This window comes from Lemur catta, chromosome 26 (assembly GCF_020740605.2).
Source record: "Lemur catta isolate mLemCat1 chromosome 26, mLemCat1.pri, whole genome shotgun sequence".
NCBI lineage: Eukaryota > Metazoa > Chordata > Mammalia > Primates > Lemuridae > Lemur > Lemur catta.
In genome coordinates, this window is record NC_059153.1 from 6794078 (window position 1) to 6821316 (window position 27239).

The 27239-nt window shown below is 37.9% G+C and overlaps 1 protein-coding gene across 3 annotated transcripts in view; it reads left to right on the forward strand.

Moving 5' to 3' along the window:
• USP53 (ubiquitin specific peptidase 53) overlaps positions 1–26741 on the forward strand; it is a 52484-nt gene extending 25743 nt beyond the window's left edge. For 2 of the 3 annotated variants that reach the window (XM_045537348.1, XM_045537347.1), the window contains 12 exons: positions 571–684; positions 765–847; positions 3121–3226; positions 3807–3953; positions 4721–4870; positions 7447–7609; positions 8076–8228; positions 9949–10095; positions 11127–11865; positions 12896–12972; positions 21443–21533; positions 22594–26741. In XM_045537348.1, coding sequence (XP_045393304.1) covers positions 571–684; positions 765–847; positions 3121–3226; positions 3807–3953; positions 4721–4870; positions 7447–7609; positions 8076–8228; positions 9949–10095; positions 11127–11865; positions 12896–12972; positions 21443–21533; positions 22594–23575 — 2952 coding nt within the window. In that variant the 3' untranslated portion in view covers positions 23576–26741. The remainder of the gene's footprint in view (positions 1–570; positions 685–764; positions 848–3120; positions 3227–3806; positions 3954–4720; positions 4871–7446; positions 7610–8075; positions 8229–9948; positions 10096–11126; positions 11866–12895; positions 12973–21442; positions 21534–22593) is intronic. The other variant, XM_045537349.1, reaches the window with a different exon arrangement.
• The last annotated feature ends 498 nt before the right edge of the window (positions 26742–27239 follow it).

Sequence of the window (27239 nt, forward strand, 5' to 3'; positions counted from 1 at the left end):
CTAATGAAAAGAATCCATTGGTTAAGTTTTGATAAAAAGAAGGATTATTATGTTAAAGAAATACCCCTGATGGATCTGTGTTATAAATCTGAACATTCATAGGAACTTTGCTGCAGAGGACTTCGCCTGCATTGTGGGGTCAGTGTAGGTACACAGCCTGTGCTGTGCTGTAAGTCACGTGGAGTGGATGATCCACGTAGGAGTTTTGAGAAGTTATCTGAGTTTTCTCAATATGAGAATGCTGAGAATATAGGACAGTATTAATGTGTTTTCTGACGTTAAATTCTAGATATTAGCCACCATGGGTTGGTTTTTTAAAAGGATTTAAAAATCTATTAAAATCATATATTACATGTGATGTTTCTTTCATTAAACAACATTCTTTTAAGCTAACGCTTCAAAAGGTGAATAATTGAACATTCAAAGTGTGGACTGGAGAGGAAAACTGAAAGGCAGCAATATGTGTGGCACTCCTAAATCTATGCTCTGGAGAATCTTCAGTTAAAAAGGATAGCATTTGGAGGTTTCCCTGCAAGATCAGTAGCCCATTTGTCTTTATTTTTGAATTAGGAAAACATACTGGAGAGGATTCATTTTCACATCGTGCCAGGCAGAGACGCAGACATGTGTACCTCGAAGTCCTGTATCACTCACCAGAAGTTTGCTATGACTCTCTATGAACAGGTGAGATGGCTTAGCTGTTTTGTTAGATGCTGTGTTTACGTGTTATGATCGATAGATTAAACATATGTTTTCACCTATAGTGTGTGTGTCGTAGCTGCGGAGCCTCATCCGATCCTCTACCTTTTACAGAATTTGTGCGGTACATTTCTACAACAGCCCTATGGTAAGAACCCATTAAAGCATGTTTACCGAAGATGTTAATAACACATTTAAGCACACTGAGCACTTATTCTGTAAAACCATAACACACATGAATTTCCCCTCTCTGAGGCTAGCAGATATGCTACCATCAGAGGTGCTGAATGATATCTCTCTCAGTTGGATGTTTGTAATTTGGCCTAAAGTATGTATCACTTAGTGAAATGTACACAATACTAGTCAAAATTTCTATCTGTTTATATTTATAGCAAGTTTTTGGAACTGTGAAGGGCAGCTTAAAATGGCAAACTCAGCGGTAAACGGGACTGCACATGGTTTCTTCATTGCTGTTAAGATGTTCCCTTTGTAATGGCCACGTGTCCTGTCAGCTCTACTGTGTCCCTTCATGGTGGTAAACGCTAGAGTAAGCAGAAATGAAAGAAAAATGTGAACATAGTTCTCAAGTTATCACATTTGAGGGCTCAGCATTGACCTCACATAAAAATTTGCCTGTGGGACTGCCCTCCCTCTCTTCCTGTCTGTCCAGGAAACGTTAGCCAGTTAGGATCCGAAAACAATCCCTAGACCTTACATAATGTAAATAAAGATTGTTTGAACACTTTCCAACAGGTATTTGAGAGTATAAATATATTTGGTATGTGGTAAACATTGAATAAGATCATAAATGTTTGCAGATATTTTAATACAAAAGATATAACTTGGATGAATAATTATCAATTAGAATCTATCAGTGCAACAGTTGATAAATGCTGTCAATATTTTTATCAGTGTGCGCAAAGTGAATATTGTGTGTTCATCCATTTTCTATTATTTAACTTCCTTGCTTTCTTGGGCATAACACATTATTTCTTAAAGATTATTGGATAATAACCACATGGTTATTTGGATGTGTTTATTATCTTTCTTACATATGCAACAGTTGGAAAACTGAACATTTCTAGACTTCAGTCAATTGTAGTTAATTGTCAGTCATGTTTTTCAATTTGTATGAAGAGGAGGATATTGTTTGAACAAGTTAAAAATGTAAAATTTTAACTTTACTTTGAAACTCTTGTGTAAAATAACAGTGTTCTGAGGCAGTATCTTAGGTACTAAGAATTGGATCACCATCAATTTCTGCCTGGTCCACACTGCAAGTTGCAGGAGTACAGACTTTGAATTCTAATTCTAGTATCTTCCTTTTTATTGGTATTAAGTATTGAGTACCAGTTATTGGATGCCCACTATGTTCCAGGCTTTATGTAATTGTCATTTTTAATCTTAACAAAAGCCCTATTTTGTTGTCGAAGAAGTAGATTTAATGAGGTTAATCTGGTAAGCGATGAATTAAGATTGAAACCCAGGTCTGTCTGAGTTCAGAATCTGTCTGGTTAACTATTACTCTAGTGCTGTCAGTTTTGTAAAACCAGTATGTGCAATTTTAACGAGCTTATCAGATTTAGTGCTTTCTAGTATACTTAAGAAGTGTTTGGAAGAGTACTTTTAGTTGTTACCGAACACTTGTAGGTTATTTAAACTATTGAACTGTAAAATACATCCAGCTCTGTGGTAGTTACGTTACTGTTAAGTAAAACCAGAACATCTAGAATGGAAACTAGTAAGGGCTTTTCAGCTCACATTACATTCCTTTTTGGAAATGTTTGAGTAGTTGTTTAAAGGAACTTAATACCTTGACATGTAAATAATATGACTCTTAGAGAAGTTGAATAAAGAATGGCATAGATTCCCTGTAGTGTATTAAAAGGCCTGCCTTTTAATGACCAAAATGATTAATGTTCATAATAGGAACAAAAGGCACAATTCTGGCTTAGATAACTTTGTGACTTCTTCATATAATCAGCAAAGGGCCTTCTAGCTGAAATTGATAACTTTGCTTCTGGGAACGCTGGGCCAGAGAGGGAGGCTTTCCCACAGTTTTGTTCTTGTTAGGGCAGAGTTTAAACTCAAGTTTCCTTATTAAGTTATAGTATAAAAGAAACATTCGCCTTAGAAATACCTCCAGACAGAGCATCTGACCTTCATGTAGTTGCAAACAAAAATATAACTTTGTATTACTTTATTCTATACTTGGCCTAAATTTTTTCATCATACACCTGCCAAATTTAATACTTTTTTTACTTTATGGAAATACACTTTGTGGCTGATTTTTCAGACGCAGTCATGTTTTAGGCAGAAAAAGTGATGCACATCTATATTGACAACTTCGTATTTTTCTTGTGTAATTTATTAAAGTTTTAAGTTCATAGGCCAGATTTAGGACTGCTTCTTTTTTTATAGCAATGAAGTTGAAAGAATGGTGGAAAGGCATGAACGCTTTAAACCTGAAATGTTTGCAGAATTGCTACAAGCAGCAAATACAACAGATGACTATAGAAAATGTCCTGTAAGTGTAATTTGGAGAATATTAGACTGCCTCTGTGTATGTAAGTTTGAAAGTAGACATTCAGAAATGGTCATGTAAATATTCTCATACAGAATTTTTAAAAATATTAATTTAGATAACTTTATACCATGTGAGCTATTTATCTTAACATTTTTTTCTTTAAAAACTTAATTTTGTGAAGGATTTAAGGTAGCGTATATTGAATCTTTTCAAAGTTCTGAAATTTGTCATTTGATTGGAGAGAAAGTTTCTTCTTTTTTTAAATGAACATGATAAATTTTATTATTTTTTCATCTAAATTGTTAATGACTTCAAGGGTTTTATTTCTGCTTTTTTTACATTGAATTCTTATTTTAACAGATTTACAAAAATATCAAAGAATATTTTTTGATTTAAAGTAAACTTACTATTTAATCAATAATTAAAACAAATAGCTTGTTAGAAGTCAGTTTCTAGTATACAGAAGAAGTAAATTTCAGATATATGTAAAGATTGTCATTGTATAGTACAAACTGTATAAGGCCTTGCCTGTGCTATATTTTTTGACAATTTCAAAACTTGCCTTTGTGTTTTTTTGTAGAGTAACTGTGGCCAAAAAATAAAAATCCGCCGTGTTTTGATGAATTGCCCAGAGATTGTTACGATTGGTTTGGTCTGGGACTCTGAGCATTCCGACTTGACGGAGGATGTTGTTCGGAATTTGGCAACACATCTTTATCTTCCTGGGGTAGCTTAACCTTTCTTTTTCTTTTCTCTTTTATTTTTCAATTCCTCTGAAACATCTTCATATATTTGGATACTCTTATTTTTGTTTTTCAGAACTAAATTTCTTCTTAAGGGAAATAATATTCAGATGTGCTCTAGTAAAGATAAAGGGTCAAATCAGGCTAACTGGAATATCTCTCAGTTACAGACTATAAGTGTCTCATGCCCTGTCCCTCTTTTACTCCAGAATGATGATGATGGTAGATTATTTTTTATATGTATGATCATGGTTATAAATATTAATATTTTTAATCTAGAAAACTTTAAGATTTAAAATTCATCTGTAGCACTGGTCTCTTAATATGCTTGTTACTTTCTTAATATATTTTGAATTTGTTTATGTCACAGTTAAAAATTTTTGATGATTATCTTTTAAAAAATGTGTTTAATGTGTATTTAAATATATTTAAATATGTGATTCAATCAAGAATTACCAGGAATGTGCAATTTATCCACATTTTGAGTTTATCTATATGTAAAGTATCAGTCATATATTTAGATGCTATATTACTAAACTAATTTGTAGTGAATTCATTTTGTGAGACTTGAAGTTCCTGTAGATGAATTAAAAGTAGTAATTCTGTACAACGTTAGTGGTGCCTTGAGTAATGTATTATTGGATTGGGGCAGGATGCATGAGAGATCTTTTTCCTAATGATTCATCAAATTATTGTTCCTCATTTTTTAAAATATATAGTATTAAATCTATATTACTGATTTTCTAAACAGCTTTTTTACAGAGTCACTGATGAAAATGCCAGGAGTAGTGAACTTCACCTTGTCGGTGTGATCTGCTACACCAGCCGGCATTACTGTGCCTTCGCGTTTCACACCAAGAGTTCCAAGTGGGTGTTTTTTGATGATGCAAACGTGAAAGAGGTAAGTGGCACTTTCACTAACTGGAATTATTACTGCGGTTTTTACTTTTTAGGGATATATGATATAATGATACTCAAAATTATATTATGTAAAATAATAATAGATGAGCATAATGATAACTATCAGTTTCAAACTGCCTTTTATTCTTTAAATTTAGTTTATTTTGAAGTTAACTTTCAAACCAGCCCATTTCCAGACTAATAAAAGTTGACTAATGAATGTTAGGGATCATATGTAACTGTCAGTGATACATAGTTACAGTATATGTTTCTTTGTGGATGATTCACAATAGTTTTATATCACTAATGATGAAAACATGCTAGTCTTTTTTTAATTCAAAATATTATGGGGGTATAAATGTTTTTGGTTACATGGATCACTTTTGTCATGCTTGAGTCAGGACTGAGTGTGCCCGTCACCCAGGTAGTGGTGACTGTGCCCCGTTAGGTAGGTTTTTGCCCCTTCCCTCCTCCTTACTCCGCCTGCTTGATTTCCACTGTGTTTTGTTTCCCTCCGTGTATGTATGGGTATATGCAGTGCTGTGGACAGATCTCAGAAGCATTATGCTAAGTGGAAGAAGCAAGGTGTAAATGATTGCATACTGTGATTCCATGTATGTGGAATTCTGGAAAAGGAAAAAACAAAGGTATAGAAAATAGATCAGTGATTACCGGAGACTGCAAAGGGAGTACAAGGGAAGATTTTGGGATGAGGATTACGTGATTGTATGTATCTGTCAAAACTCACTGACTTACTGTAACTAGATAATTTTATTTTATATATCTCAATAAAGCTGTTGAAAAAATTTTGGTATTCATATTCTAAAGTCTGTACCTTGCTTGAATTACTCAGCACTTGATACAGGAGTTTATTGGAAGTTCTGTCTTGAGTCCGTGCGTAGCAGTGTTTTAGAGTTCCTACTTTGCATCTCTGCAGTTTAAGCTGTCAAAATTTAAAAGAAGAATGGGGCGTATAAATCACTCTGTGAGGTGTTTTGGGTTTTTTTTTGAAATTGACTCCTCAAGTCTCAGAATCCCAGGTGAGGAGGGTAAACAGCTGAGTACGTGGAGTCTGAAAAAGCTCCTTGAGGTTTTTTTTTAAGGCCTCTTCCCTGCAAAAGTATTCGAGCATGTCTTAGGGGTTTTTTGTTTGGTTGGTTGGTTTTGTTTTGCAAATCAACTTTATAGAGGTATAATTTACAAACGTTAAAATGCACCCGTTTTAAGTGTGCAGTTTGGGTTTTGATGCATGTGGTCACCTCTGTAAACACCAGAATCAGTATGCAGGACACGTTCGTCACCCCAGGAAAGCTGTGTCACGCCCCTCTGCCGTCAGTCCCCCCTCTCTGCCCCAGGCCCTGGAGGTCACTGATGTCACCGTAGATGAGTTTGGCCATTCTGCAGTTTTACGTAAATGGTCTCTTACAGTACGTTTCTGGCTTTCTTCCTTCAGCGTAAGGTCTTTAAGGTTCATTCGTGCCGTTTGTATCAGTGCTTCACTTTTATTGTGTTCCATTTCATGGCCGTACAACAGTTTATCCATTCACTCGTTGAAGTGTGAACAGTCTGTGTGGAAACATATTTTTTTTCCATTGCTCTTAGAGAATACCCAGAAGTGGGATTCCTGGGTTGTGTGCTAAGTGCGTGTTAAACTTTACAAGAAACTATCAAATTGATTTCTGAAGCGAGGGTAACCAGTTTGCGTTTCCGACAGGCGATGCATAAGAGTCCCTTGTTCCTCATGCTTGGCCGCACCTTGTGTTGGTGTCTTTCATTTGAGCCCGTCCTGTGGTTGTGTATCACCTTGCTGTGGCTCTAATGTGCATTTCCCTTGTGATTGGTTTTGAGCATCTTTTCATGTGCTGATTGATCAGATGTTTAGCCAGTATTATTATCTTCTTGTTAATGAGTTGTAGGAATTTGTTCTGCATACCACTCCTTTATTAGGTGTATGTTGCTTTTTCCAGTTTCATACTGGTGCCTTTTTGCAAGAGCAGAAGTTATTAATTAACTTTGATGAAGTCCATTTTATAATTTTTTTTCCTGTGGTTTGGGTGGTATCCTAAGAAATCTTTGTCTTCCAAGGTTATAAAGATTTTGTCTTTTGATTTCTTCTATAAGTTTCATAGTTTTTATGTGATCTATTCTGAGTTAAGTGTTGTATTTTGTAGGGTATGTGATTAAAGTTCGTTTTCTCATATGGCTGTCCGGTTATTCTAGCATAATTTGTTGAACAGATTCTTTAGTATTTCTCCATTGAAGCCCTGAGATCTTTGCCGAAAGTCAGTCAACCATGTGTATGGAAATCTTCTAAAATTTGACAATTAAGACTTGTTATAGAAAGTCTGTAATCTTTTCCCATCAATTTTGAAATGATAACGTTTAAAAGATTTTTATTTAGACTGTTTACTAAATACAATTAATTGTCATATAATAGGGTGGACACATGAACTGGTAGCATCTGAATGTCTTTAAAATTTTTTTAAATACAAACTAGGTCAGAGTCTCTGAGTTTCATATAATACATTGATTACAAGTGGGGTATTTTTTATTTTAATTCGCTGTGGTTTTTTAAAGGTTGGCGCTAGGTGGAAAGACGTTGTGTCCAAGTGTCTCCGATGCCACTTTCAGCCGCTGCTCCTGTTCTACGCGAACCCGGAGGGCACAGCGGTTTCCACCGAAGACGCACTTAGGCAGGTCGTCAGCTGGTCCCAGTACAAGTCTGGCGCAGAAAACATGGGTAATTCTTGTCTTTCTTAATTTTTCAGTGTTTCCATTTAACTAGGAATATTAATACACTGGATATAAAATGAATGTTCAGGATAATTTCAAATTCAAGTTTCAGGAGAATGGAGTTCAGGAAAATGTTAGCATTTGCTGTTAATCTGTAGAAAGGAACTTTTCCTCACGAGTGGCCTCAGAAGTACCTGCAGGACTCACCTACTGTTTGGGTCACACAGGCACAGAAGAGGCTGCTTGGCTGGTAGCTCTTTCTAGCAGTAAATTCTAAGTGATTAAGTAAACTGGAAAAGTCCAAAGCAGTTAGGCCATTTTTGGATGCATCACAGAGCTTGTAGAAATGCTTAAGCAATGTCAGTCTTCTAAGTTTTAGGTAATTTTGTCTACAGTTAAAAAACATCTGAAACAGTGATTCAAACATCTCTTCTACTGATGGGAAGGGAATGATACATTTTTGTCTTTTTAAGGATGTGAAAAGCCCACAGTTTATAAGTCAGATAATTCAAAAGAAAATGGATTTGGTGATCAAGCAAAACAGAGAGAACATCAGAAGTTTCCAACCGATACTATTTCGTCATTTAATCGGAGCCACATTCAGACAAGTGGAGGGAGAGGACCAGGTATGTGTTTATATTGTCACTTTTACATGGTCCCTGACCAGCTGAGTGTCCTCCTTTCTTCACTTACTGGAGGGTGCTGAGCTGGCTTGCCTTGGCCAGAAGAGAAAATAACAATCGGATAACAAAATGTGGTCTTTGATGTCTGTGTTTCTCTGAGAGCTGCGGTTTTCCTAACTGATTTGATTGGAAGTTGTGTGAGGTTCTCCACGGGCTCAGAGTTGCGGGAGGCCCGAGGTAGTCGGAACAGTTACCAAAGGAAGCTGCACTGTGGCTTTTCCTTCAAGGAGTTAATAATCAACTTGGAGAGTTAATAATCTGGCATATACACCAACATTAAATTTACTGTTAGTGAATGCAACGGTAGTTCAGAGTTACTATGGCTGCAGTTTGTTCTCAACCTCATTTTTATTCACCTCTCTCTCGTTGTTCTGTGACTTTAATTTTCACAAGCCTACTTCTGTGACTTGGATCCAAAGAGAGACATCACAGCACTGTGTGTTGTTGTGGTTTGCAAATACATAAAACTCTGAATCGTGTGGATGTTCAGGGTGATTTTATAAGCAAACTATTTAAATATATATTAATGAAATAATGTCTATCCACAAAAGTAACCCATTCAATCAAAGGTAGTAAGATCCAGAATTAACAATTATCATCCACAAAGAACTATAATAAAGGCTTTTAAAAATTCTTAATGAAACTGTAACTTTTTTCCTCTCGTGGATTGTTGATACTCTTTAACACATTTTTGTTTTTTAAAAGACACCCACTTTTAAGCCCCAAGACAGTGTGTGTGGTGTTTGAGAACACAGGCATTGGAACCAGACAACTTGGGTTCACATTCCAGTTCAGTACTGACACTGGGGCGAGTTTCTGATTTCTCTGTGCCTCAGTTTCCCTACCTGCAATGGAGACAGTAATTGTACCCACCTCAGAGGTTTAGGTGAGTCAGACACGTGGGAAACGGTGACCACTCGGTTACCTGGAGCTCTTGTTATTTTAATGGCAGGTCTGTTTGTTCCTCTGTACTTGCTTTAGGGGCCACACAAGAACTTTTATTTTATTTATTTTATTTTATTTTATTTTATTTTATTTTATTTATTTTATTTTATTTTATTTTATTTATTTTATTTTATTTTATTTTATTTTATTTTATTTTTTTTTATTTTTTTTTTTTTTTTTTTGAGACAGAGTCTCACTCTGTTGCCCGGGCTTGAGTGAGTGCCGTGGCGTCAGCCTAGCTCACAGCAGCCTCAAACTCCTGGGCTCAAGCGATCCTCCTGCCTCAGCCTCGCGAGTAGCTGGGACTACAGGCATGCGCCACCATGCCCGGCTAATTTTTTCTATATATTTTTAGCCGTCCATATAATTTCTTTCTATTTTTAGTAGAGACGGGGTCTCGCTCTTGCTCAGGCTGCTCTCGAACCCTGACCTCGAGTGATCCACCCGCCTCGGCCTCCCAGAGTGCTAGGATTACAGGCGTGAGCCACCGCACCCGGCCCACACAAGAACTTTTAAAACACAACATGCACCTCCAGTATCAGGAGAAATCGTGTTGCATTTTTTTTCGTTAAGCATAAAAATGAGCTCATAGTTTACTGTAATTAATGTTCTGTGTTTAATATGTAACATCTGAAAATTTTTATATAGTTCAATTGTTACTTGCGTTGAGCAATTTGAAAAATGATCTGTATTATTGTAAGAATGATTTCTTTTGCAGTTAAATTAAGTCACATTGATCAAAGGGATAAGATAAAAGACATTTCCAGAGAATGTGCTCTAAAAGCCATTGAACAGAAAAACTTACTTTCTTCACAAAGAAGAGATTTAGAGAAGGGACAAAGAAAAGATTTAGGCCGACATAGAGGTAAGTTAACAGCTTATAGCATTCATCTAAAATAAGGCTGCTAAAAATCTTATTTTAAAACTGAATTTTATAACTGTAGTATAATTTAATATAATTTCTTTGTTTATATATTATATTTACATATTTCTTAGTATGATTTCTTAATACACTTATACTAAATCTAAAAATGCAAAATTTTTGTGGTTCTTATTTAATTCTAGCCTGGGATACTTGTGTTTATATTTTGATGTTTTAAACTTTATTTTTAGATGTAATTCACTCATACGGTACATTCAAATAATTAAGGAAGGTTATAAAATTAAGTGAAAAGAGCTTCTTTTCCAGCAATCCCTGTTCCCTCTGTTCACTGTTAATAGTTTACAGTTCATGTAAACATGTTTTACTTTTCAGGGTTTAATTCTCTTTTCTTTATGGACATAGCATAATTTCACTGTTACTGAAAGACTTTAAAGAATGAGTTAAGAGTTTTGCTAGAGTAACATCCTTGCACATACACCTTCAAATGCTTTTTGTTTATAGCCATGGCGTAAAATTCCCTTAGAGGAATTGCTGGGTCAGAGGTTGTTAATTTTAATTTTGACCGATGAGACTCAGTTGCCTTCCTGAAGCATTGAACCAGTGAGCATGACCATGAACAGCGATCGGATGTCTGTTTCTTCACATTCAGCAATTGATTTAACAAACTTAAATCTTTACCAATACAAGAGGTGGAAAATATCTTATTTTTATGATTTTTGTTAATTCTGAGTGAGATAGAATGCTTATTTTTTAAAAAACGGCATTAAGTCTATTATGAAATTATTTTTTTAAGTTCTTTTATACCTTTATTAATGCCTTCTCATTAAGCATAAATAGGGACTGAAAAAAGCACCTTTTAATCTCAAAACAGTATGTGATATAATTTGCTTTTAATTATCACTTAATCTAAAACTGCTTAACGTTTCTTCTCAAATAAGGTATTTGGCTTGTGACTAAAGAGTGGCTTTGAGGAATAGTTTATTTGTCTTTTTTTTTTTTGGTTTGTTTTTAAGATTTGGTTGAAGACGACCTTTCACATTTCCGGTCTGGGTCACCTCCTGCCACAAATGGCTTGAGACAACACGGGAACCCGCATGTATGTCGCGGTCAAGGGAAAGGACCATGTAAGCATGATCGCGTTGCCTGTCAGAGTCGAGCCCCTGCACAAACAATAAGTTCAAGTAAAGCCCAGGTCCCTGCCCCGGGACAGAGGACAGCTGGCAAAGTTAGGAGTGACTGTGGCGCTGGGTACGAGACCGACAGCAGCCAGGAGTCCAGGGATAAAGGAAGCAGCTGTCACAGCAGCAGCAAAAGCCGGAACCGAGGCTGGAAACCTATGAGAGAAACGTTAAACGTTGACAGCATTTTTAGTGAAAGTGAAAAAAAACAGCACAGTCCCAGACATAAATCAAACCTCAGTAACAAACCCAAATGCAGCAAAGAGCAGAGTTTCAGTAATGGGCCAAAAGAGAATCCAAAGCAGAAAGGTTTAGTGACCATTTATGAAGACGAGACAAAGCAGGAGACGGGAAGCGGGAGTTCCCTGGAGTCTGATGGGAAAGGACCGAAGGAAACCAAGGGCCTCGCGGAGAGCCAGGCGCGCGGGGACAGCTGGCAGATGCAGAGGACCGAGTCTGGCTACGAGAGCAGCGACCACATCAGTAACGGGTCTGCTAACCTGGACTCGCCTGTCACCGATGGACATGGCCCAGGGACGGATATCGTTGGTGCCAAAGAAACAGTGTTCTTCAGGTAATACACGAGCTGAATACCTGGTTTTCCACCCGCCATCCTTTCTCGTTAATTATTTGAAGTAATTCTTAAAATCTGGGTTAAGTATAATGGAAACAGCACGAGCTTAGCATAAAGAAACCTGAGATATTGCAGTGTATTTAATATTTCAGATTTCTGTTTTTGATAGTTAATTCCAAAAATAACAACAACTGTTTATTTTTAGAAAATTTGGAAAGTGCAGGAATACATGACCATTGTCATCCCCGTCAACTACTGATGTGTATAGTACATGTCTGAAAGCGTAAGACTTAGGTTGGTTTCATGTCAGGCATTAAACTGATTGTTTAATTCTTCAATCTATTGTAATTCAGAGTCGAGGCCGTTTTCTAATGTCACTTCCATAGAAGAGATATTTTCCTTTTAGCAAATATTAAAGAATTTGGACAAATAACTAAGTTTGTGTTCAATTAATTAATTCTAAATACATGTATTATGTTACTGTTAGCACATTAACACTTCTCCGTGTAACCTCCGAAATGCACCCACAGCTTAGTGGCTGATTTCTGTGGTCCGTCTAACCAGTTTTTCTGCTTGTAATTCTTCTAAAACATTAATTTGATATTAGCTGGTGTTTGACCACATTGGTTATTAAAGGGTAGCTTTGCAAAAATCAAGTGTTCATGTTTTATTAAAATAATTGTTTCAATAAGGACTTGAGGAAACATTTTTTACTTGACAGGGTAATTTCATAGCACTCCTTAGAAAGCAGTGGCCTGGGGTAGTAGAAAGATCAGAACTTTGTAACCAGATAGACGTGGATTTTAATTATTGGGCACATTAATTTGACTTTTGCAGCCTCACTCTCCTATTGTAAAATGAGGATAACTACTTTTAAGTGTTGTGAGATGTAAATTAAATAATGTACATTAATCCCTCCCTCTGTGTGCACTTAGCATACAATAATTGTTTGACAAATGTTGTTTTCTTTCTTTTTCTTAGGATAACTAAGATAATCTGTGTTTGGTATGTGTTCTGCTTTATTTTCTAGTGACCAGATTAAGGCAAATAATCTGAATAACGAAGGCGTGGACTGTGTGTCCCTTCAGAGCAGAAACCACTCAGAAGGTAGGAAGTTCGTTTAAGTACATTGTAATAGTGGCAGTAAAGAATACATTGCAGTAATTTGTTTCCTGTTGTGATATACCTAAGATAAAATCCTATATAGATGGCTATAAAATTATTTTAAAAATCTGTAAGCAAATTTCATTTTTATTAGGTTAATGTATCATATTTTAATGAAATATATGTAGAAAGAAGGGAATCAGCATTCTTTTTTGTATGTGTATTATCTATGCATGCAATATTTTTCACATTTGCTGCACAAAGTTAATATTGGTTTTGTGTCTCACTTTTTATTTGATTAAGTAAACATTGCTTTTGAAGTTTGCAGCCTTTTTGAATGTGCTTTTAGGATACGTCTTTAATGTTATGGTATTAATAGCATTAGACGCTTTCCGTTTCTATTTAGATGATGGAATCTTTGAGTCATTTTTTTCCCCAGTAGCCGGTTGCATTTTAAGTTTCTATACTGGAGACCCTCGAACAGTGATTTGGGATTCAAGCAGGCAAGACTGTCTAATTATGGCAGCTTAACACTTTACTTTTACCTAAGAGAAGGGACATTTCTATATTTGCAAAGAAAAAGGTCATGATCTGATTGTTCAGAACTGTGATCCATAGAATATTGGTCTTTCTGACCCTTCCCCGCCCCCACCGCCACTTTCTAAATAATGTCCATGTGAGACTGGCACACAGAGAGATTGGTAAGTTTTGCTTTGAGATAAGAGTAAGGAAGAAAAGACTGGTCCTGTTACTACTGATAAGTTTATGAGCAATGAGGGAAGTTGGGAATGTTCATGCCTAAAGGCTTTGAAGGCTGGGAAGAGATATGAGAGAAGGAGCCGTATCCGTCAGGGTGGGCCAGGTTCTGGGTTACACAATGGTAATGACTTCACAACCTCAATGTGTGAACATGAGTTTGTTCCTTGCCCACGATGCGTGTCCAGTGGAGTCTCAGGACCCATTCCAGGCCCCGAGCTGACGGGGTCGGGTGGGCAGGGGAAGTGAAGGAAGATGCAACATGGAGCATCACCCGCGAGCTCTTAGAACTTCAAACGAAAAGTAACATACACACTTCCAGCTGCATCTCATCGGCCCAGACAGGTCTTCTAACCAGGCCGAATTTCAAAGAGGGTAGAAAAGTGCAATTTTATAGGTGCCTGGAAATCAGTCACAGCGTGCGTGAGCAGTCTTGATGAGTACCGCGGGAATCAGGAACAAACAGACTGGGAAACAGCCTTCTGGAAAGTTCAATTTGGAAGCAATAACTATGTAGTGGTGTGGGATGATTGTAGGTGGTTTGTTAGCAACATACAGCAGCCCAGAAGCAAAGACAATTAGACGTTTGCGTGTGTACAGGATTCAGGACTGTTAGGGGGAGCACATGCCTGGAGGGTCTGGGGGAGAGGGGTCGAGGAAGATGATAGCAAAGGGATTATTGATAATTGCAGTCAAAGACAATGTCTTCAAATTTTAGAATTTGAAGGAATAGAAGGGATATAATTTTTCACAATAAAAGATAGCCATGAACAGCCAATTTTAAAGTTTTTTAGTGTTTATCATCCTTAAGGGTTTTGTGGAGATTATTTTTCAGGTTGCACACATTGAATGTGATTAAATGTTAAATTATTTTGTTTTCATCAACTGGTATAATATCAGAAGGAAACACTTACATTAAGGAAATAACCTTCCTTTCCCATATTAGAAAGTCTCGCCTGATAAAATCTGATAAAAGTCTGGTAACCAAGTATTGCAGGAAACAGTGAAGGGTTGGCCAGAAATCACAGCAGAAGCCGGTGAGACTGAACAATACCTGCAGGTTCAGTGCTCTTCACAGAATGATGCTTGCTTCCTGAGAGCTATGAAAGCACAAGGTCACAGGGACTGTGACGGTCAAGAGTGCGTTGCCGTAAGAGCTTTGCAGTGGGTTTCCCCATTTAATGTGACAGAGTGTCTGTTAGTACACTCAAAAATCCTTTTTATTGTGGTGAAATATACATAACAAAATTTACCATTCTATTTCTATTTTCAAGTATATAGTTTAGTGTCATTGAATACATTCGCATGGTTATGCAATCGTCACCACCTCCAGCCCCAGAACTTTTTTATCGTCTTAAACTGAAATTCTCTACCCATTAAAGAACAGCTCCCCACTCTCTCCTGCCACCAGCCCCTGGCAGCCACCATTCTACCTTCCGTCTCAGAAATTGGGTACCCTACTTCGTAAAAGAATTATGCAATATTTGTCCTTTTGTGTCTGGGTTATTTCACTTACTATAATGACCTGAAGCTTCATCCGTGTTGTAGCACGTATCAGAACTTTATTCCTTTTAAAGACTCAATGATATTCCATTGTGTGATAAACCACAGCTTGTTCATCCATTCACCTGTTGGTGGACATTTGGGCTGTGACGCCTTTTGGCTGTTGGGAGTAACGCTGCCGTGAACACTGGTATGCCGATAAGTCCCCGACTTCAGTTCTTTTCAGTGTGTGCCCACAGGTGTAGTCCCTGGATCCTATGGTAGTTCTTAACTTTTTGAGGTGCTGCTGTGCTACTGTTCATGGCAGCTGCCCCATTTTACATCCCACCACCAGTACTCAAGGGCTCCAGTTTCTCTGTATCCTGTCAACGCTTGTTATTTTCTTTTTTTTCTTTTTTTTTTTTTGAGACAGAGTCTCGCGGTGTTACCCGGGCTAGAGTGAGTGCCGTGGCATCAGCCTAGCTCACAGCAACCTCCAACTCCTGGGCTCAAGAGATCCTCCTGCCTCAGCCTCCCGAGTAGCTGGGACTACAGGCATGCGCCACCATGCCCGGCTTATTTTTGTGTATATATTTTTAGCTGGCCAGATCATTTCTTTCTATTTTTAGTAGAGATGGGGTCTCGCTCTTGCACAGGCTGGTCTCAAACTCCTGATCAGGAGTGATCCTCCCGCCTCGGACTCCCGGAGTGCTAGGATTACAGGCCTGAGCCACCCCGCCCAGCCTATTTTCTTTTTTTTAAAATAAATATCTTATTGTGGTTTTATGTAACCCAGTCTTACATAAACCTGCTTGAGACTGGGTTTAGTTAGCCCAGTCTTAACTAAACAAATTACACTCTTTAAAGTTATTTTTTATTTAATAAACTTCAGAGCCTACCATTGTTCTCCAAGCCAGTCTTTGACTCAGGAACTTCTGTGCATGTTGCGTTGCACCTTGTAGTATGTGTGTAGCATCCTCCCCTCCAGTCTGGGACTGAGGGTATGTGCAAAAGCAATACAGGAATTATTCCCCAAATTACAAACTTGCCTTGCATGGTCCCTGTCCCCAAGGCTCAGTTTAGTTTACTTCTGTGCCTGTGGGGAGGGCACAGTTACATTATTAACCTAATTATTATTATTGCCTTTGGAGTCTGCAATACTTTGCTGAATCTCAGCTGATCCTAGAAGTAAGAACATTTCATGCCTAGAGTCCCGATCTTGTAAATGACAAAATAAGAGTGAAAGAAGTTAATCAGTGATGGAAAAAAATTGTTAATTCCCTTATTTCTTACCATACAAAAAGTCTATACCTCCACATTCTTAAATATACTATCCTTACTATTGTTAAATCCTAGAATTAGTTAAGTGAAAGATTTTATTGGAAGAGTTTATACAAATTTTCTCTAAGATGTTTTTGCCAAACTGAAGAGTTTGTTTGTTTAAAGTAAATACATTAGAAAGTGTATTTAGAGAAAGAGGCACTTTTATCAGTTTTCTTTCTGTGCACATTAAATTCTTTTAAGAGTTTCGTAGACTGAATTTCTGTTGCTGTGGCCCATTGATAGCAATAAATGGCTATCTATGTATTTTTTAAAACATTTATAAACTTTCAGGATTGAAATTTAATTTGTAGCAAAATAGCAGTATTTGTTTTTCTTTTAAATTATAATCCCAGTGAGAAAAGAAGTTACTGATTCCTGCCTTTTTATTTTGTGACATCCCAAAATTTAGGTATCTGATAGTGTATATTATTGTTTATTGAAGTATGTCCCTCCTCCTTTTAATATATGATAAATTTAGCCAGAAATATTTATCCAAAGTTTTGTGGTTATTCTGACATATTCCAATTTCATTTAAATGTAGTTTTACTGTAACTTAGGTCGTGGATTAAATTATTTCTTTTGAATGGTTAGAGTTTATAAGTTGTAGTATTGCCAGTATATTCTGGCATCTCACTACACAAGAGTAAAGATCACATTGTCTAGACCAGCAGTCTGGTTCTATTGCTATATAAATCTCTTTTAAACCTAGGTCATTTTTTCAAATGAAAAATGTATTTTGATTTCTTGACGATTTTGCTTTGGGTTTTTTTGGATACAGTCTCAAAATTAGTGTTACGAAAGCTTCTTGCCTTGACACTGAGCGTTTTTCTGTGCCGAGTGTTAAAATCAGACTATGTCAGATTAGCAGGTAGCCTGGAGCCAGGATTCCCCGTGAAGACACATGGAGGTCTGGGTCAGCAGAAGAGAAAAATAGCACGTCTATTTTTAAGTTAGTTCGAATTCTGAAGTCAAACCACTTGGTTGAATGCCAGCCACAGTGATACCACACTTTCAAACATGTTCATAAAACCTCTGCCGCCTCCTGCTGTCTGTTGTGTGGATACTGTAATAAAAGTAAAGAATTATTCAAGCATTAAATACTTTTTTCTTATTTGTGAATATTAAACTTGAAATTATGGATAAGCTAAGAAATAAACAATTTCAACTTAAACATTATTCAGGCTTTAAGCATTGAAAAATGATTGAGGCTCTTTTTGACATTACTTATTAACATTTCTTTTTTGAAATCATAACATAGGTGTTGAAGAGAGGGAGAAAGTTTCTGAGCCTAAGGCGGCGCGTCAGGCCCACCCACAGCTGTTGTCTTTAGCGTGAATCGTGCATGTTCCTTCTAGAGACTCTCTGGGATCAGTTTTACTGCCTTGAGGTTTTATCAGTGTGGCACTTGCAGACTTGAGATGGGGGGAGGGGATAAGATTTGTCTCAATTCATCCTTGTCTGTCCCTGGGCCAGCGAGCTGGGATGGGGTGGGGGGGGGGGGTGAGAGTGGTTGACAAGAGGGAAACGTATGTTTCTCACGCGGGTGTGAATCTGCAGGTGAATGTCTGCTAGACATTGTGCCACATACCGTGCCAGCCTCTGCAGGTGAATGTCTGCTAGACACTGTGCCACACACCGTGCCAGCCTCTGCAGGAGCAGTAACAAAAAGCACGAGTCCCACAGTCAGAGAGCTTGCTGCCGTTTACTGTGAGCCAGAGTGTTAAATCCGAAATGAGGTGACTTGCAGTTCCCCTCATTCTACCATCTGAGGGTTTTTTTTATTTACTACATGAGCCATGACCTACGGGGTATTAAATTCTCATGTCTATTACGTGACTCTTGGAAATTGCTTCCACGATTTAACTTACAGAGCCTGATCATGATCAAATACAGACTGTTTTCCTAGGGTAAATGTTTATACGTTTGATCAAGTGTCAACCCCAGTTGAATTTTGAGTGACAGTGTGGTTTTTAAAAATGTACCCGGAAGGTCCTTTTAGGGATTAAAGAAGCATCTAAGACAGAGTTCTCTGTTATTGTTTAACAAACAAAGCCACTGCTTTGAGAACTTTGACTCTGTATTCTTTTGTCGTCTTTGTGGGCTTCAGTACATAGATTTGGTGTACGGTAGATGAGAATAGAGAATGAAAGGAGACAGCGCAGATGAACGTGATGAAAGGGGCCACTGGATACACGGGGCCTTCAGGAAACGTCCTAGAAATGTCACGGAAGTTACGACAATATTTCAGTATCTTCTGTGGCCATCAGCATGTTAAAACATGTCGTGTTATTTCATGTTCAAACTAACGGCCTCATTCCCTGGGAAGACGCTTTAGTGCAGTGACTTGGTGTGTTGATGGCTCGTGCAGGCAGCCTGCAGAAGTGCTTGGGAGCCGACCCTGGACTGGTTTGAGAGCCGCTGCTCACCTGCTGTGTGGCGTTGGTTGGGTCAGTTAACTTCTCTGAGCCTCGTCTGAGTGCAGAAATGGCAGTTGTTTCACAGAATAGCTGTAACTGAGGTTTTAAAGGATTAAATGTCATCAACCAGAACAGCAGTCTTCAAACTTTTTGGCCTCCGGATATCTTTATACTCTTAAAAAAGGATTGATGACCTCAAAGAGCTTTTGTTACTATCACCAGAGATAACAGCAGCAGTTCTTTATAAGTATTGGGAAGTTGCAGAACTTACATTGGTGGATTCAAGTTTTCCAGAATTCTTACTTTCATTTATAAGCTTGAATTTTATCATTGGCAATAAAGATAACGTTTTTTTCCCCATGAAGTGACAGGTTCACTTCTTTTTATTTTCGAGAAAATTTCTGCCAGTACCTAAGTCTGAATGACCAAAGTTTATCCATCACCTTTTCAGGTAAAAACGGTGCTGCATGATCACACCAGCTAAATTCAACTGATGACTCAAACTGTCCTATAAATGCTTTTTCATGAAACGACTGTCGTGCTTGGTGTGCAGCAGAGGTGCTTCACGCACACCTCCCATTTCCTCAGAATAATAAACAGATGTGTAAATCAAGTAAATTAACAACGTAAATAATTTTTGCTGCTTCATCAAGCATTAAGTGAAACTGGCTTTTTTAAAAAAAAAAAACAAAAAAACCACAACTGTGCAGGAATGAAGGATACAGTTACTGTAGCACAATTCGGTGTCATTGCCTGGAATTATGCCAGCAGTTTTACCCGTCATTGTTTTTGCGCCATCAGTGTAAATGTCAACATAGTCAAAACGAAAAATAACATCTTAGTATTATTATGAAAATAGTCTGATTTCATAGACCCCCTGAAAGGCTCTTAGGGACCCTCAGGGTTCCGTGGCCACACTTTGAGAACTGCGGGACTAGGCTACTATAAGACTTGGTACATACTTGGCGTTCCATGAATTATAGCTATTGTGTGGATACGTGACCAACATAACTATGCAGTTTTCTAGTTTTCATTTCCATTAATAAGATAAGTAGGGGATAATGGTGTTCACAAAGTAATTAACTCCAAAGATACCTCTGTGCTTTGTTCTTACGATTTTTCTGTCACTATCCTGTGCCCGGGTTCCTTGTGCCTTTAGCACAGGAAAAGCTCTCTGCGGACCTTCAGGTTCTCGGATGTGAAACACTCGCTCTCCCATAAGGGGGTATCGAAAACCGGGATGGTCTTCGGTAAATTTCTGTATTAATTCACGTGTCTTAGTTCCCTTTTCTTCATCTTTACCCTATAAAAAATAAATTTCAGCTTTCAGTTTTGTTTGTTCAGTTGGGCCTACTTTATCGGTAGTCCAGAATTAATTTTATCTAACTGTATTAAAGATTAGAGGGCAATAGCCATTTTTATTAGAGCTGTTTTGGTTAATAGAATATTTTGTAGAGAGAAATCCAAATGTAGATGGTGTTTTCCTCTGAACATTGATATTGTCGAAGGCCGTCAGTTAGCTCTCCCAGAATCACTGCTCAGAGAGAAAAGAAACAGATCTGCTGTATTTTACCTGACACCGTGTTGGCCTTTTGGCCTTAATCCTGGCTACTATAGTTAAAAAAAAAAAAAAGAGAGAGAAAATGCTTAATTTGGAATCTGTGCTCTTACCATGTACCAGGCTTGGAAGTGTGACAAGAGTCACATTGTAAATTAGTATAACTTTTTTCATAATACTGTTAAATTTAAAAACTATTTGGTGCCTGTTATATGTCAGAACTGGAGACAAGTAATAATTATAAGGAGACAATATTGCATCACGGTTAAGAACACGGCCTTTCGATCATACAAATCCAGTTCTGCATTTGCTGGCTGTATAACCTTGGGCAAGGTACTTAGCCTTTCTAAGCCTGTGTCTTCCCATCTGTAAAATCCAGATGGTAGTAATTTCTTACAACTTGATAAGCAGTCAATAAACAATAGCTAATTAGTAGTGGTATAGTAGTTTATATGCTGTTGTAATAACTTCCCGCTCATTTTAACTCACTTGAAGTTCCTCATACTCCTACGAGGTGGGTAGAAAGGATTTACCATCCCATCATATCGGTGAGGAAACTGATACTGGGAGGGGTTAGGAGGCTCGCGCACCACCCGTACTCAGTCCAGACTTCAGCCCAAGCCGCCTGTCTTCAAACGCTGGGTTTTCCTGTCATAACACGCTGTCAGTGAGGATCGTGTCACATCGTGACCCAGCAGGACTGGCACTGTGCTGGCCTTGCTGACACCCTCGAGTAATAATAAACTAAAGAAAGAACCATGAATTTCATATAAAGTGTTCAAAAAAGAGCTGTTTAAGTCTTGAAGAATTCATTTTTGTTCGTTTTTTATTTGGAAGAGAATTATCTATTTCTAGAAAACTTTGTATTTAGAGAAGCATAAATGGAATAAATTCTATAAGATCATTTAAGTAATTTTTTTTTTCCTCCCCGCCGCAGGCTCTAGAAAAGAACTCCAGAGCTCGGAAGCAGGCCGTACACCTCATGAGCTCCACCCAGAATCACATCTCCAGATAAAAAATCTAAAAAGGTAGATATTTGGAAATAAAAACCTTTTTCCTGAACGCATGTGTCATGGGAACTCTTTTATCAGAAGGGCAGGAGCAGTGGGCCTAGTGTCACGATGCTTCCTTATTGGGGATCAGTAGTGGGGTGTGGACCGAAGGGTGGAGCCCACAAAGGGCCAGGTGCAGTGTCTGATGGTGTGTTTTGCAGTCTTACGCGGTGGGGAGTATTTTGCAAAAAAGAAGACATTTGAGGCTTCGATTAAGTAATGTGCCCCAAGGAATGGAGAGCTAAGATTTGATTATAGCTCTGTCTACCCAAAGCCTCAACTCTTTTTAACCATTCTATTCTAATTCAATCCCATGTAATTCATATTAGAAAGATAATTTGCAATGTGGTATCATTTGTCTTTACCTTAGAAGATAATTATTAGAGGTAACCTTCATTAAATTATTTTAAATTAGTGTACTGTCCTTACAGCGTAATACATCAAAATTCAAATACTTCTACCTCTGTTGCCTTTAAACTTAGGAACGTTGGTGGGAAGGTGTTTGGGAGCACCGAATTCCTTGGTTGTAGTATTTTCCTTAAGTTCTGTGCTATATTTTAGTACAAATAAATATAATTTCAGTGTTTTTAAGTTGAAATGAGCTTTTAAAACTCTATCTCTGATTATTAGAAGTATGATTTTGGTCATGATGGATGATTTTGATAAGCATTCATGTATTCTGGCGTGAAGATTTTTGCATTCGGAGCAAGTTGAAAATGTTAATGGTTGCAAATATCTTCCCCTTTCTGGTATGTTAAAGAAAGTGTCCATATAATTTCTTTCTATTTTTGGTAGAAACGGGGGTCTCGCTCTTGCTCAGTCTGGTCTCGAACTCCTGAGCTCAAACAATCCTCCCGCCTCAGCCTCCCAGAGTGCTAGGATTACAGGTGTGAGCCACCGCGCCTGGCCCATGTTAAAGAAAATGAATATAAACCATATATTGGGAGAATCAAACCACAGGACAAATGTTTATTTTCCCCCCGTTTCACGTATTTGCATACAGTGTTTTAGCTTTGTTTTTATTTTCATACTTTAGGTCACACGTATGTGAGACTGATGACAAGTCGCTTCCTTCGTCGGGGCCGCACACACTCAGGGACCGCGCTGCAGGGGCGCATGCCCACCCGCCAGATCAACACAAACCGGACAGACCAAATGAGTGCAGATCTTCTGAGCGGCTGAGCATAGAAAATTCCGAGAGAAGAGCTTTGCCTCTTTATGGTGGTAACTCTGCTTCTGGGAAGAGAGTGAGCAGTCGTGAGTCAGTCTCACCGTCTTCGCTGTGGTCCTCACGCCTGAGAGCTGCTGGGTTAAAGCCAGAAACTGCTCCTGGCATCCAGCAACAAGACATGGCGGAACAGGGTCCCTCTGCGAACTCTCTGTCCAGGGAGCAGGTAGCTCAGTCGGCCTGCAGATGGGACGGTTGTCAGATGCCAAAACTCCTTTGCCAGAATCCGCCGCCCCCTTTGCCACCAAAGAAATACGCTATGACCAGTGTGCCACGGCCAGAGAGAGAGGAGTCTCCACTTGACGTCAGCCTTCCAGAGGTGTTTAAAGCCAATCCCGCGAGTCTTGCGAAGCACAGTTTAAGTTTGGCGTCAGAACCAGGTGTAGCAGGGAGTACGTACATGAATGACAAGAGACGGAAAGAGACATGTCAAGTGAAGGAATTCGCTGGCAACACCTCAGAGCCCCCGTCCAACCCCTCAGCTGCTTTCCAGGCAAACTCAGGTGCAGCTGACGCATTTTGCCAACCAGAACTGGACTCTGGTTCTGCGTGTCCAAGTGAGACGGTTTCATTAACGACCTATTTTTCAGTTGACAGCTGCATGACTGACACGTACAGACTGAAATACCATCAGAGGCCCAAGCTCTGGTTTCCAGACAGCGGCGGCTTTTGTGACGATAATTCTCTGTCTCAGAGTGAAAGGCAGCTAGGACCTGGGTCACACAACAGTCTCGATTCAAGCTGCCCTTCCGAGCAAAGGTGTAAACCTGGCATACATTGTAACAGATAAATGGCAAAATCCAAAATCGGCAAAGGTTCTCCTTCTCAGAGGCCATTTAAATATAACAGGAACCTACTGACCAAACCTAGTGACACAGGAAGTCAAACCCGTGGCGTTTTCAAAGTCATTCATCACTTTATATATATGTGTGTGTGTGTATAATTTATATAAAGCTTTATGATGATCAGTGTATCGGATATTTTAGAAATTCCTTTTGAATAGTCTTGGCATGCCTTGAAAAATAGAAAATTGGGGTATATAACAATTCATTTGCCATATGCTACAGTTGAATAAATTAAATTTGTCCGTCTGTCGTCTGGCTACTAACCAGTATTAAACTAACCAGCACTCGTGTGTAGATTGTAAACTGTGCTAATGGCAAAATACCAAGTGATACATAGTTTATCTAGTCAGAGAAGTATTTGATTTATGAAGAAGCACTTTCTAATGGGTGACCAGAAGCAGGCTTCACCCATTTGTTTTTGACTTCTGTGATAGTCCACTACGTACGATCCCTTTAAGTGTCTTAAAAAAAATTTGATCCTTGAATTTGATAGCATTAAAAAAATGCCTTAATGATTACAGTTTTTAAATTTTGAAAGTCAGAACTTTGCTCCTAGAACCTTTATCTTCAGAATATCTAGCTAATATAAATTAGGCCTTTGACTATAATATGTATTCATAAATGCTATTTCAGCTACGTAAGCTAAAAAGTTAAAATACTTAAACTTTAGTATATTTATTTATCTTGTTACATTTTTTTAAAAATTTTATATGAAATGTGAATGGTCTTTTTTTGGTTTGGTGGTGTCGGGCTGCTAATCACCAGTGGGAGGAAGGAATAAGAGGAATTGCCTCCTTCTGGGCATGTCCCTGTCACTGCCTGCACATTCTCTGCTATGATCTTGTCAACCCCTTTTACTGATTTCCACATTCTTGAATCTGAAGATCTACTTAGGTTTCCAGATTACATTTCTGCCTTTTATTATAGAAGGTTTAATTTCAATGACATATTTAATTATTTAGCACCCTTCCCTCTTTTAATACTCTAAATAGTAATTTTACCCCAACTACTTTCATGGAGAGGACTTTATAATTACCAATAAAGGAATTTTTCATTATGATGGTAACCTTAGGAGTGAAAATAAGTTACTTTAATTGCCTTATTTTATCAGTTGTCATTTTATTTTGTACTCAGCTGGTAACTAATTGTAGTTTAGAACAGTTTTATAATGTTCACTCCAGAGAACTGAAAATCATAGAATTTAAGTTTTTTTTTTACATTCCTAAATGGGTAAACTTCATAAATATAATTACTCAATAAACTAATTAGTATATTTAATATCTTGACCGATTCCATAAATTGCATTAAAATATTCCAAAATGTAAATGATCAAATATGAATACTTTTAGATAAATAGAAAATAACTACTTGTAAAAGTCTAACCTTACCAGATCTTGGCCAAATTTTATCTTCTACCTGTAGAGAAGTTTTTACTAGCCTTTTCTAACTATTATAGTAGGTGATTATTACTTTATATTCTTATTAGAAATACTTGAATACCAACTAAATTAAATTTTATCTTTTAGGAAATCTTATTTTTAACATAATTTTTAGTATGGAGGGTTTGTAAGTAATGTAATGTTTGTACAATTGTATTTGAAATGTCAATGTTTTTAATGGCTGCTTTTATAACATTGTAAAACACTAGAAAAAATGGGCTTTACGTTTTTTTAATAGCTTTCAAGAACTTTCTGTGTAGTTTTTGTTTCTATTTAGTGAAGATATCCAGTTGGAAAGGTATTATTTGAAACATTTAAACTAATTTCTGTATTTAACAGCAGTGTCCTAGATTTGTCTTTTCAACTCAGTTGCATTGCAAACGTCAAATACAATTGTCCAATTTTGCCTCTTTTAAAGTACTGTCCAGTTGAAACAAACTATAAACTGATCATTTGTTTTTATGTTGATTCAACATTCCAAATACAGATTGAATACATATTTACTCACTAATCATTCATGTGTAAAATTTTTACTTCTAGGATGCGCATATTTATTTTTATACATCTGGTTAGAAACTTATTATAACTTTTTAAATAATGCAACCATCAACTGTAATGTTTAAAATACTTATCTTCAGAATGTTTTATTTTCATGTGAAATCAGTTGCTTCTGATTCAAAAACATTTTTAAGATAAACGGATTTTTAAGTTAATATGATTGGACTTTTCTTTGCATTCATGAACTGTGTCCCCCACTTGCTCCGTCCCCCCCATAGATTGTGTATTTCATGGGAAATGTAAGTTGAAGGTACTTGGAATTTCACTGATCATGACATGTTTATCCCAAGAGGTTCCCAAAAGTTAAACTTCAGCACGATCCAAAGCACAGCTCGTAGAGAAGTTGGTCAGTGTTCTACAAAGATCCAGAGAGTAAGTGATTTGGGCTTTGTGGATCATAAATGTCCCTGTAACAGCTGCTCAGCTCCGCAAGTGCAGTGCGCAAGCAGCCACTAACGGTCTGTAACTGGACGGGCGTGGCTGTTTTCCAGTAAAACACTGTCACCGCTGAAAACCGGATTGCATGTAATTTTCACATGTCATGAAAGTCTTTTGATTTTTTTCAATAGTTTTAAAACATAAAACCTATACTTAGCACACAGGCTTCCTTATAAAAACAGGTAGCAAGCCAGATTTGGCCCGTATGTGATGACCTAAAGTGTAATCTACGTTAAATAACCTTCACTGACCCTAAATATCCTCCAAACGTACTCCATGCCACACAGGGACTGGACGTTTGGAGCGCTTTACATCCTAAAATTTTCAGGTTAACAGACCCTAAAATCTGTTCCTTGCAACTGCTCATACGCCAATGCATTTCCAATGGAACAATTAAAACAATTGTTTCCAGTTAAATTAAGTATGTGAAATTTGCAGAGGAATTTACCAGATTAAAATCACATTGATGTTATTCTTTTGATGTCTTTTGACCTCTGTTTTTATCATAGTGAGTTTGCAGCTTTCCTTGGTGCCCCATTTATCCACTTGGAAGCCTTCGCAGTGTGGGCGACGCCAGCAGACACATTTGCAGTGGTAAGTTCAAGGGTAGGTGACACAGTTTCTTATTTTCTGAACCTTCATACTACCACCATTTTTTTTAAAGGGATTATTTTATTTTGGAGGGCATAGGGGTCTCCCTATGTTATCTAGGCTGGAGGACAATGACTATTCACAGGCTCAGTGACAGCACACTACAGTGTCAGACTCCTGGGCTCAAGCGATCCTCCTGCCTCAGCCTCCCGAGTAGGTGGGACTACAGGCGTGCGCCACCATGCCCGACTAATTTTTTCTATATATATTTTTAGTTGTTCAGCTAATGTGTTTCTATTTTTAGTAGAGATGGGGTCTCACTCTTGCTCAGGCTGGTCTCAAACTCCTGAGCTTAAACGATCCTCCCACCTCAGCCTCCCAGAGTGCTAGGATTACAGGTGTGAGCCACCGCGCCTGGCCCTAGATGAAATTATTAGCAAGTATTGCAAAAACAGGTCATGCAGGTAAACTCAGTGAAATTCCAGTTCTGCGTCCTTCTAGATGCTTTGACCGCACCATCCATGAAAAGTTCTTTAGGCAGATGCAGCCATACCTGGGGGCCATGTTAACTTTGCCGTCAGCA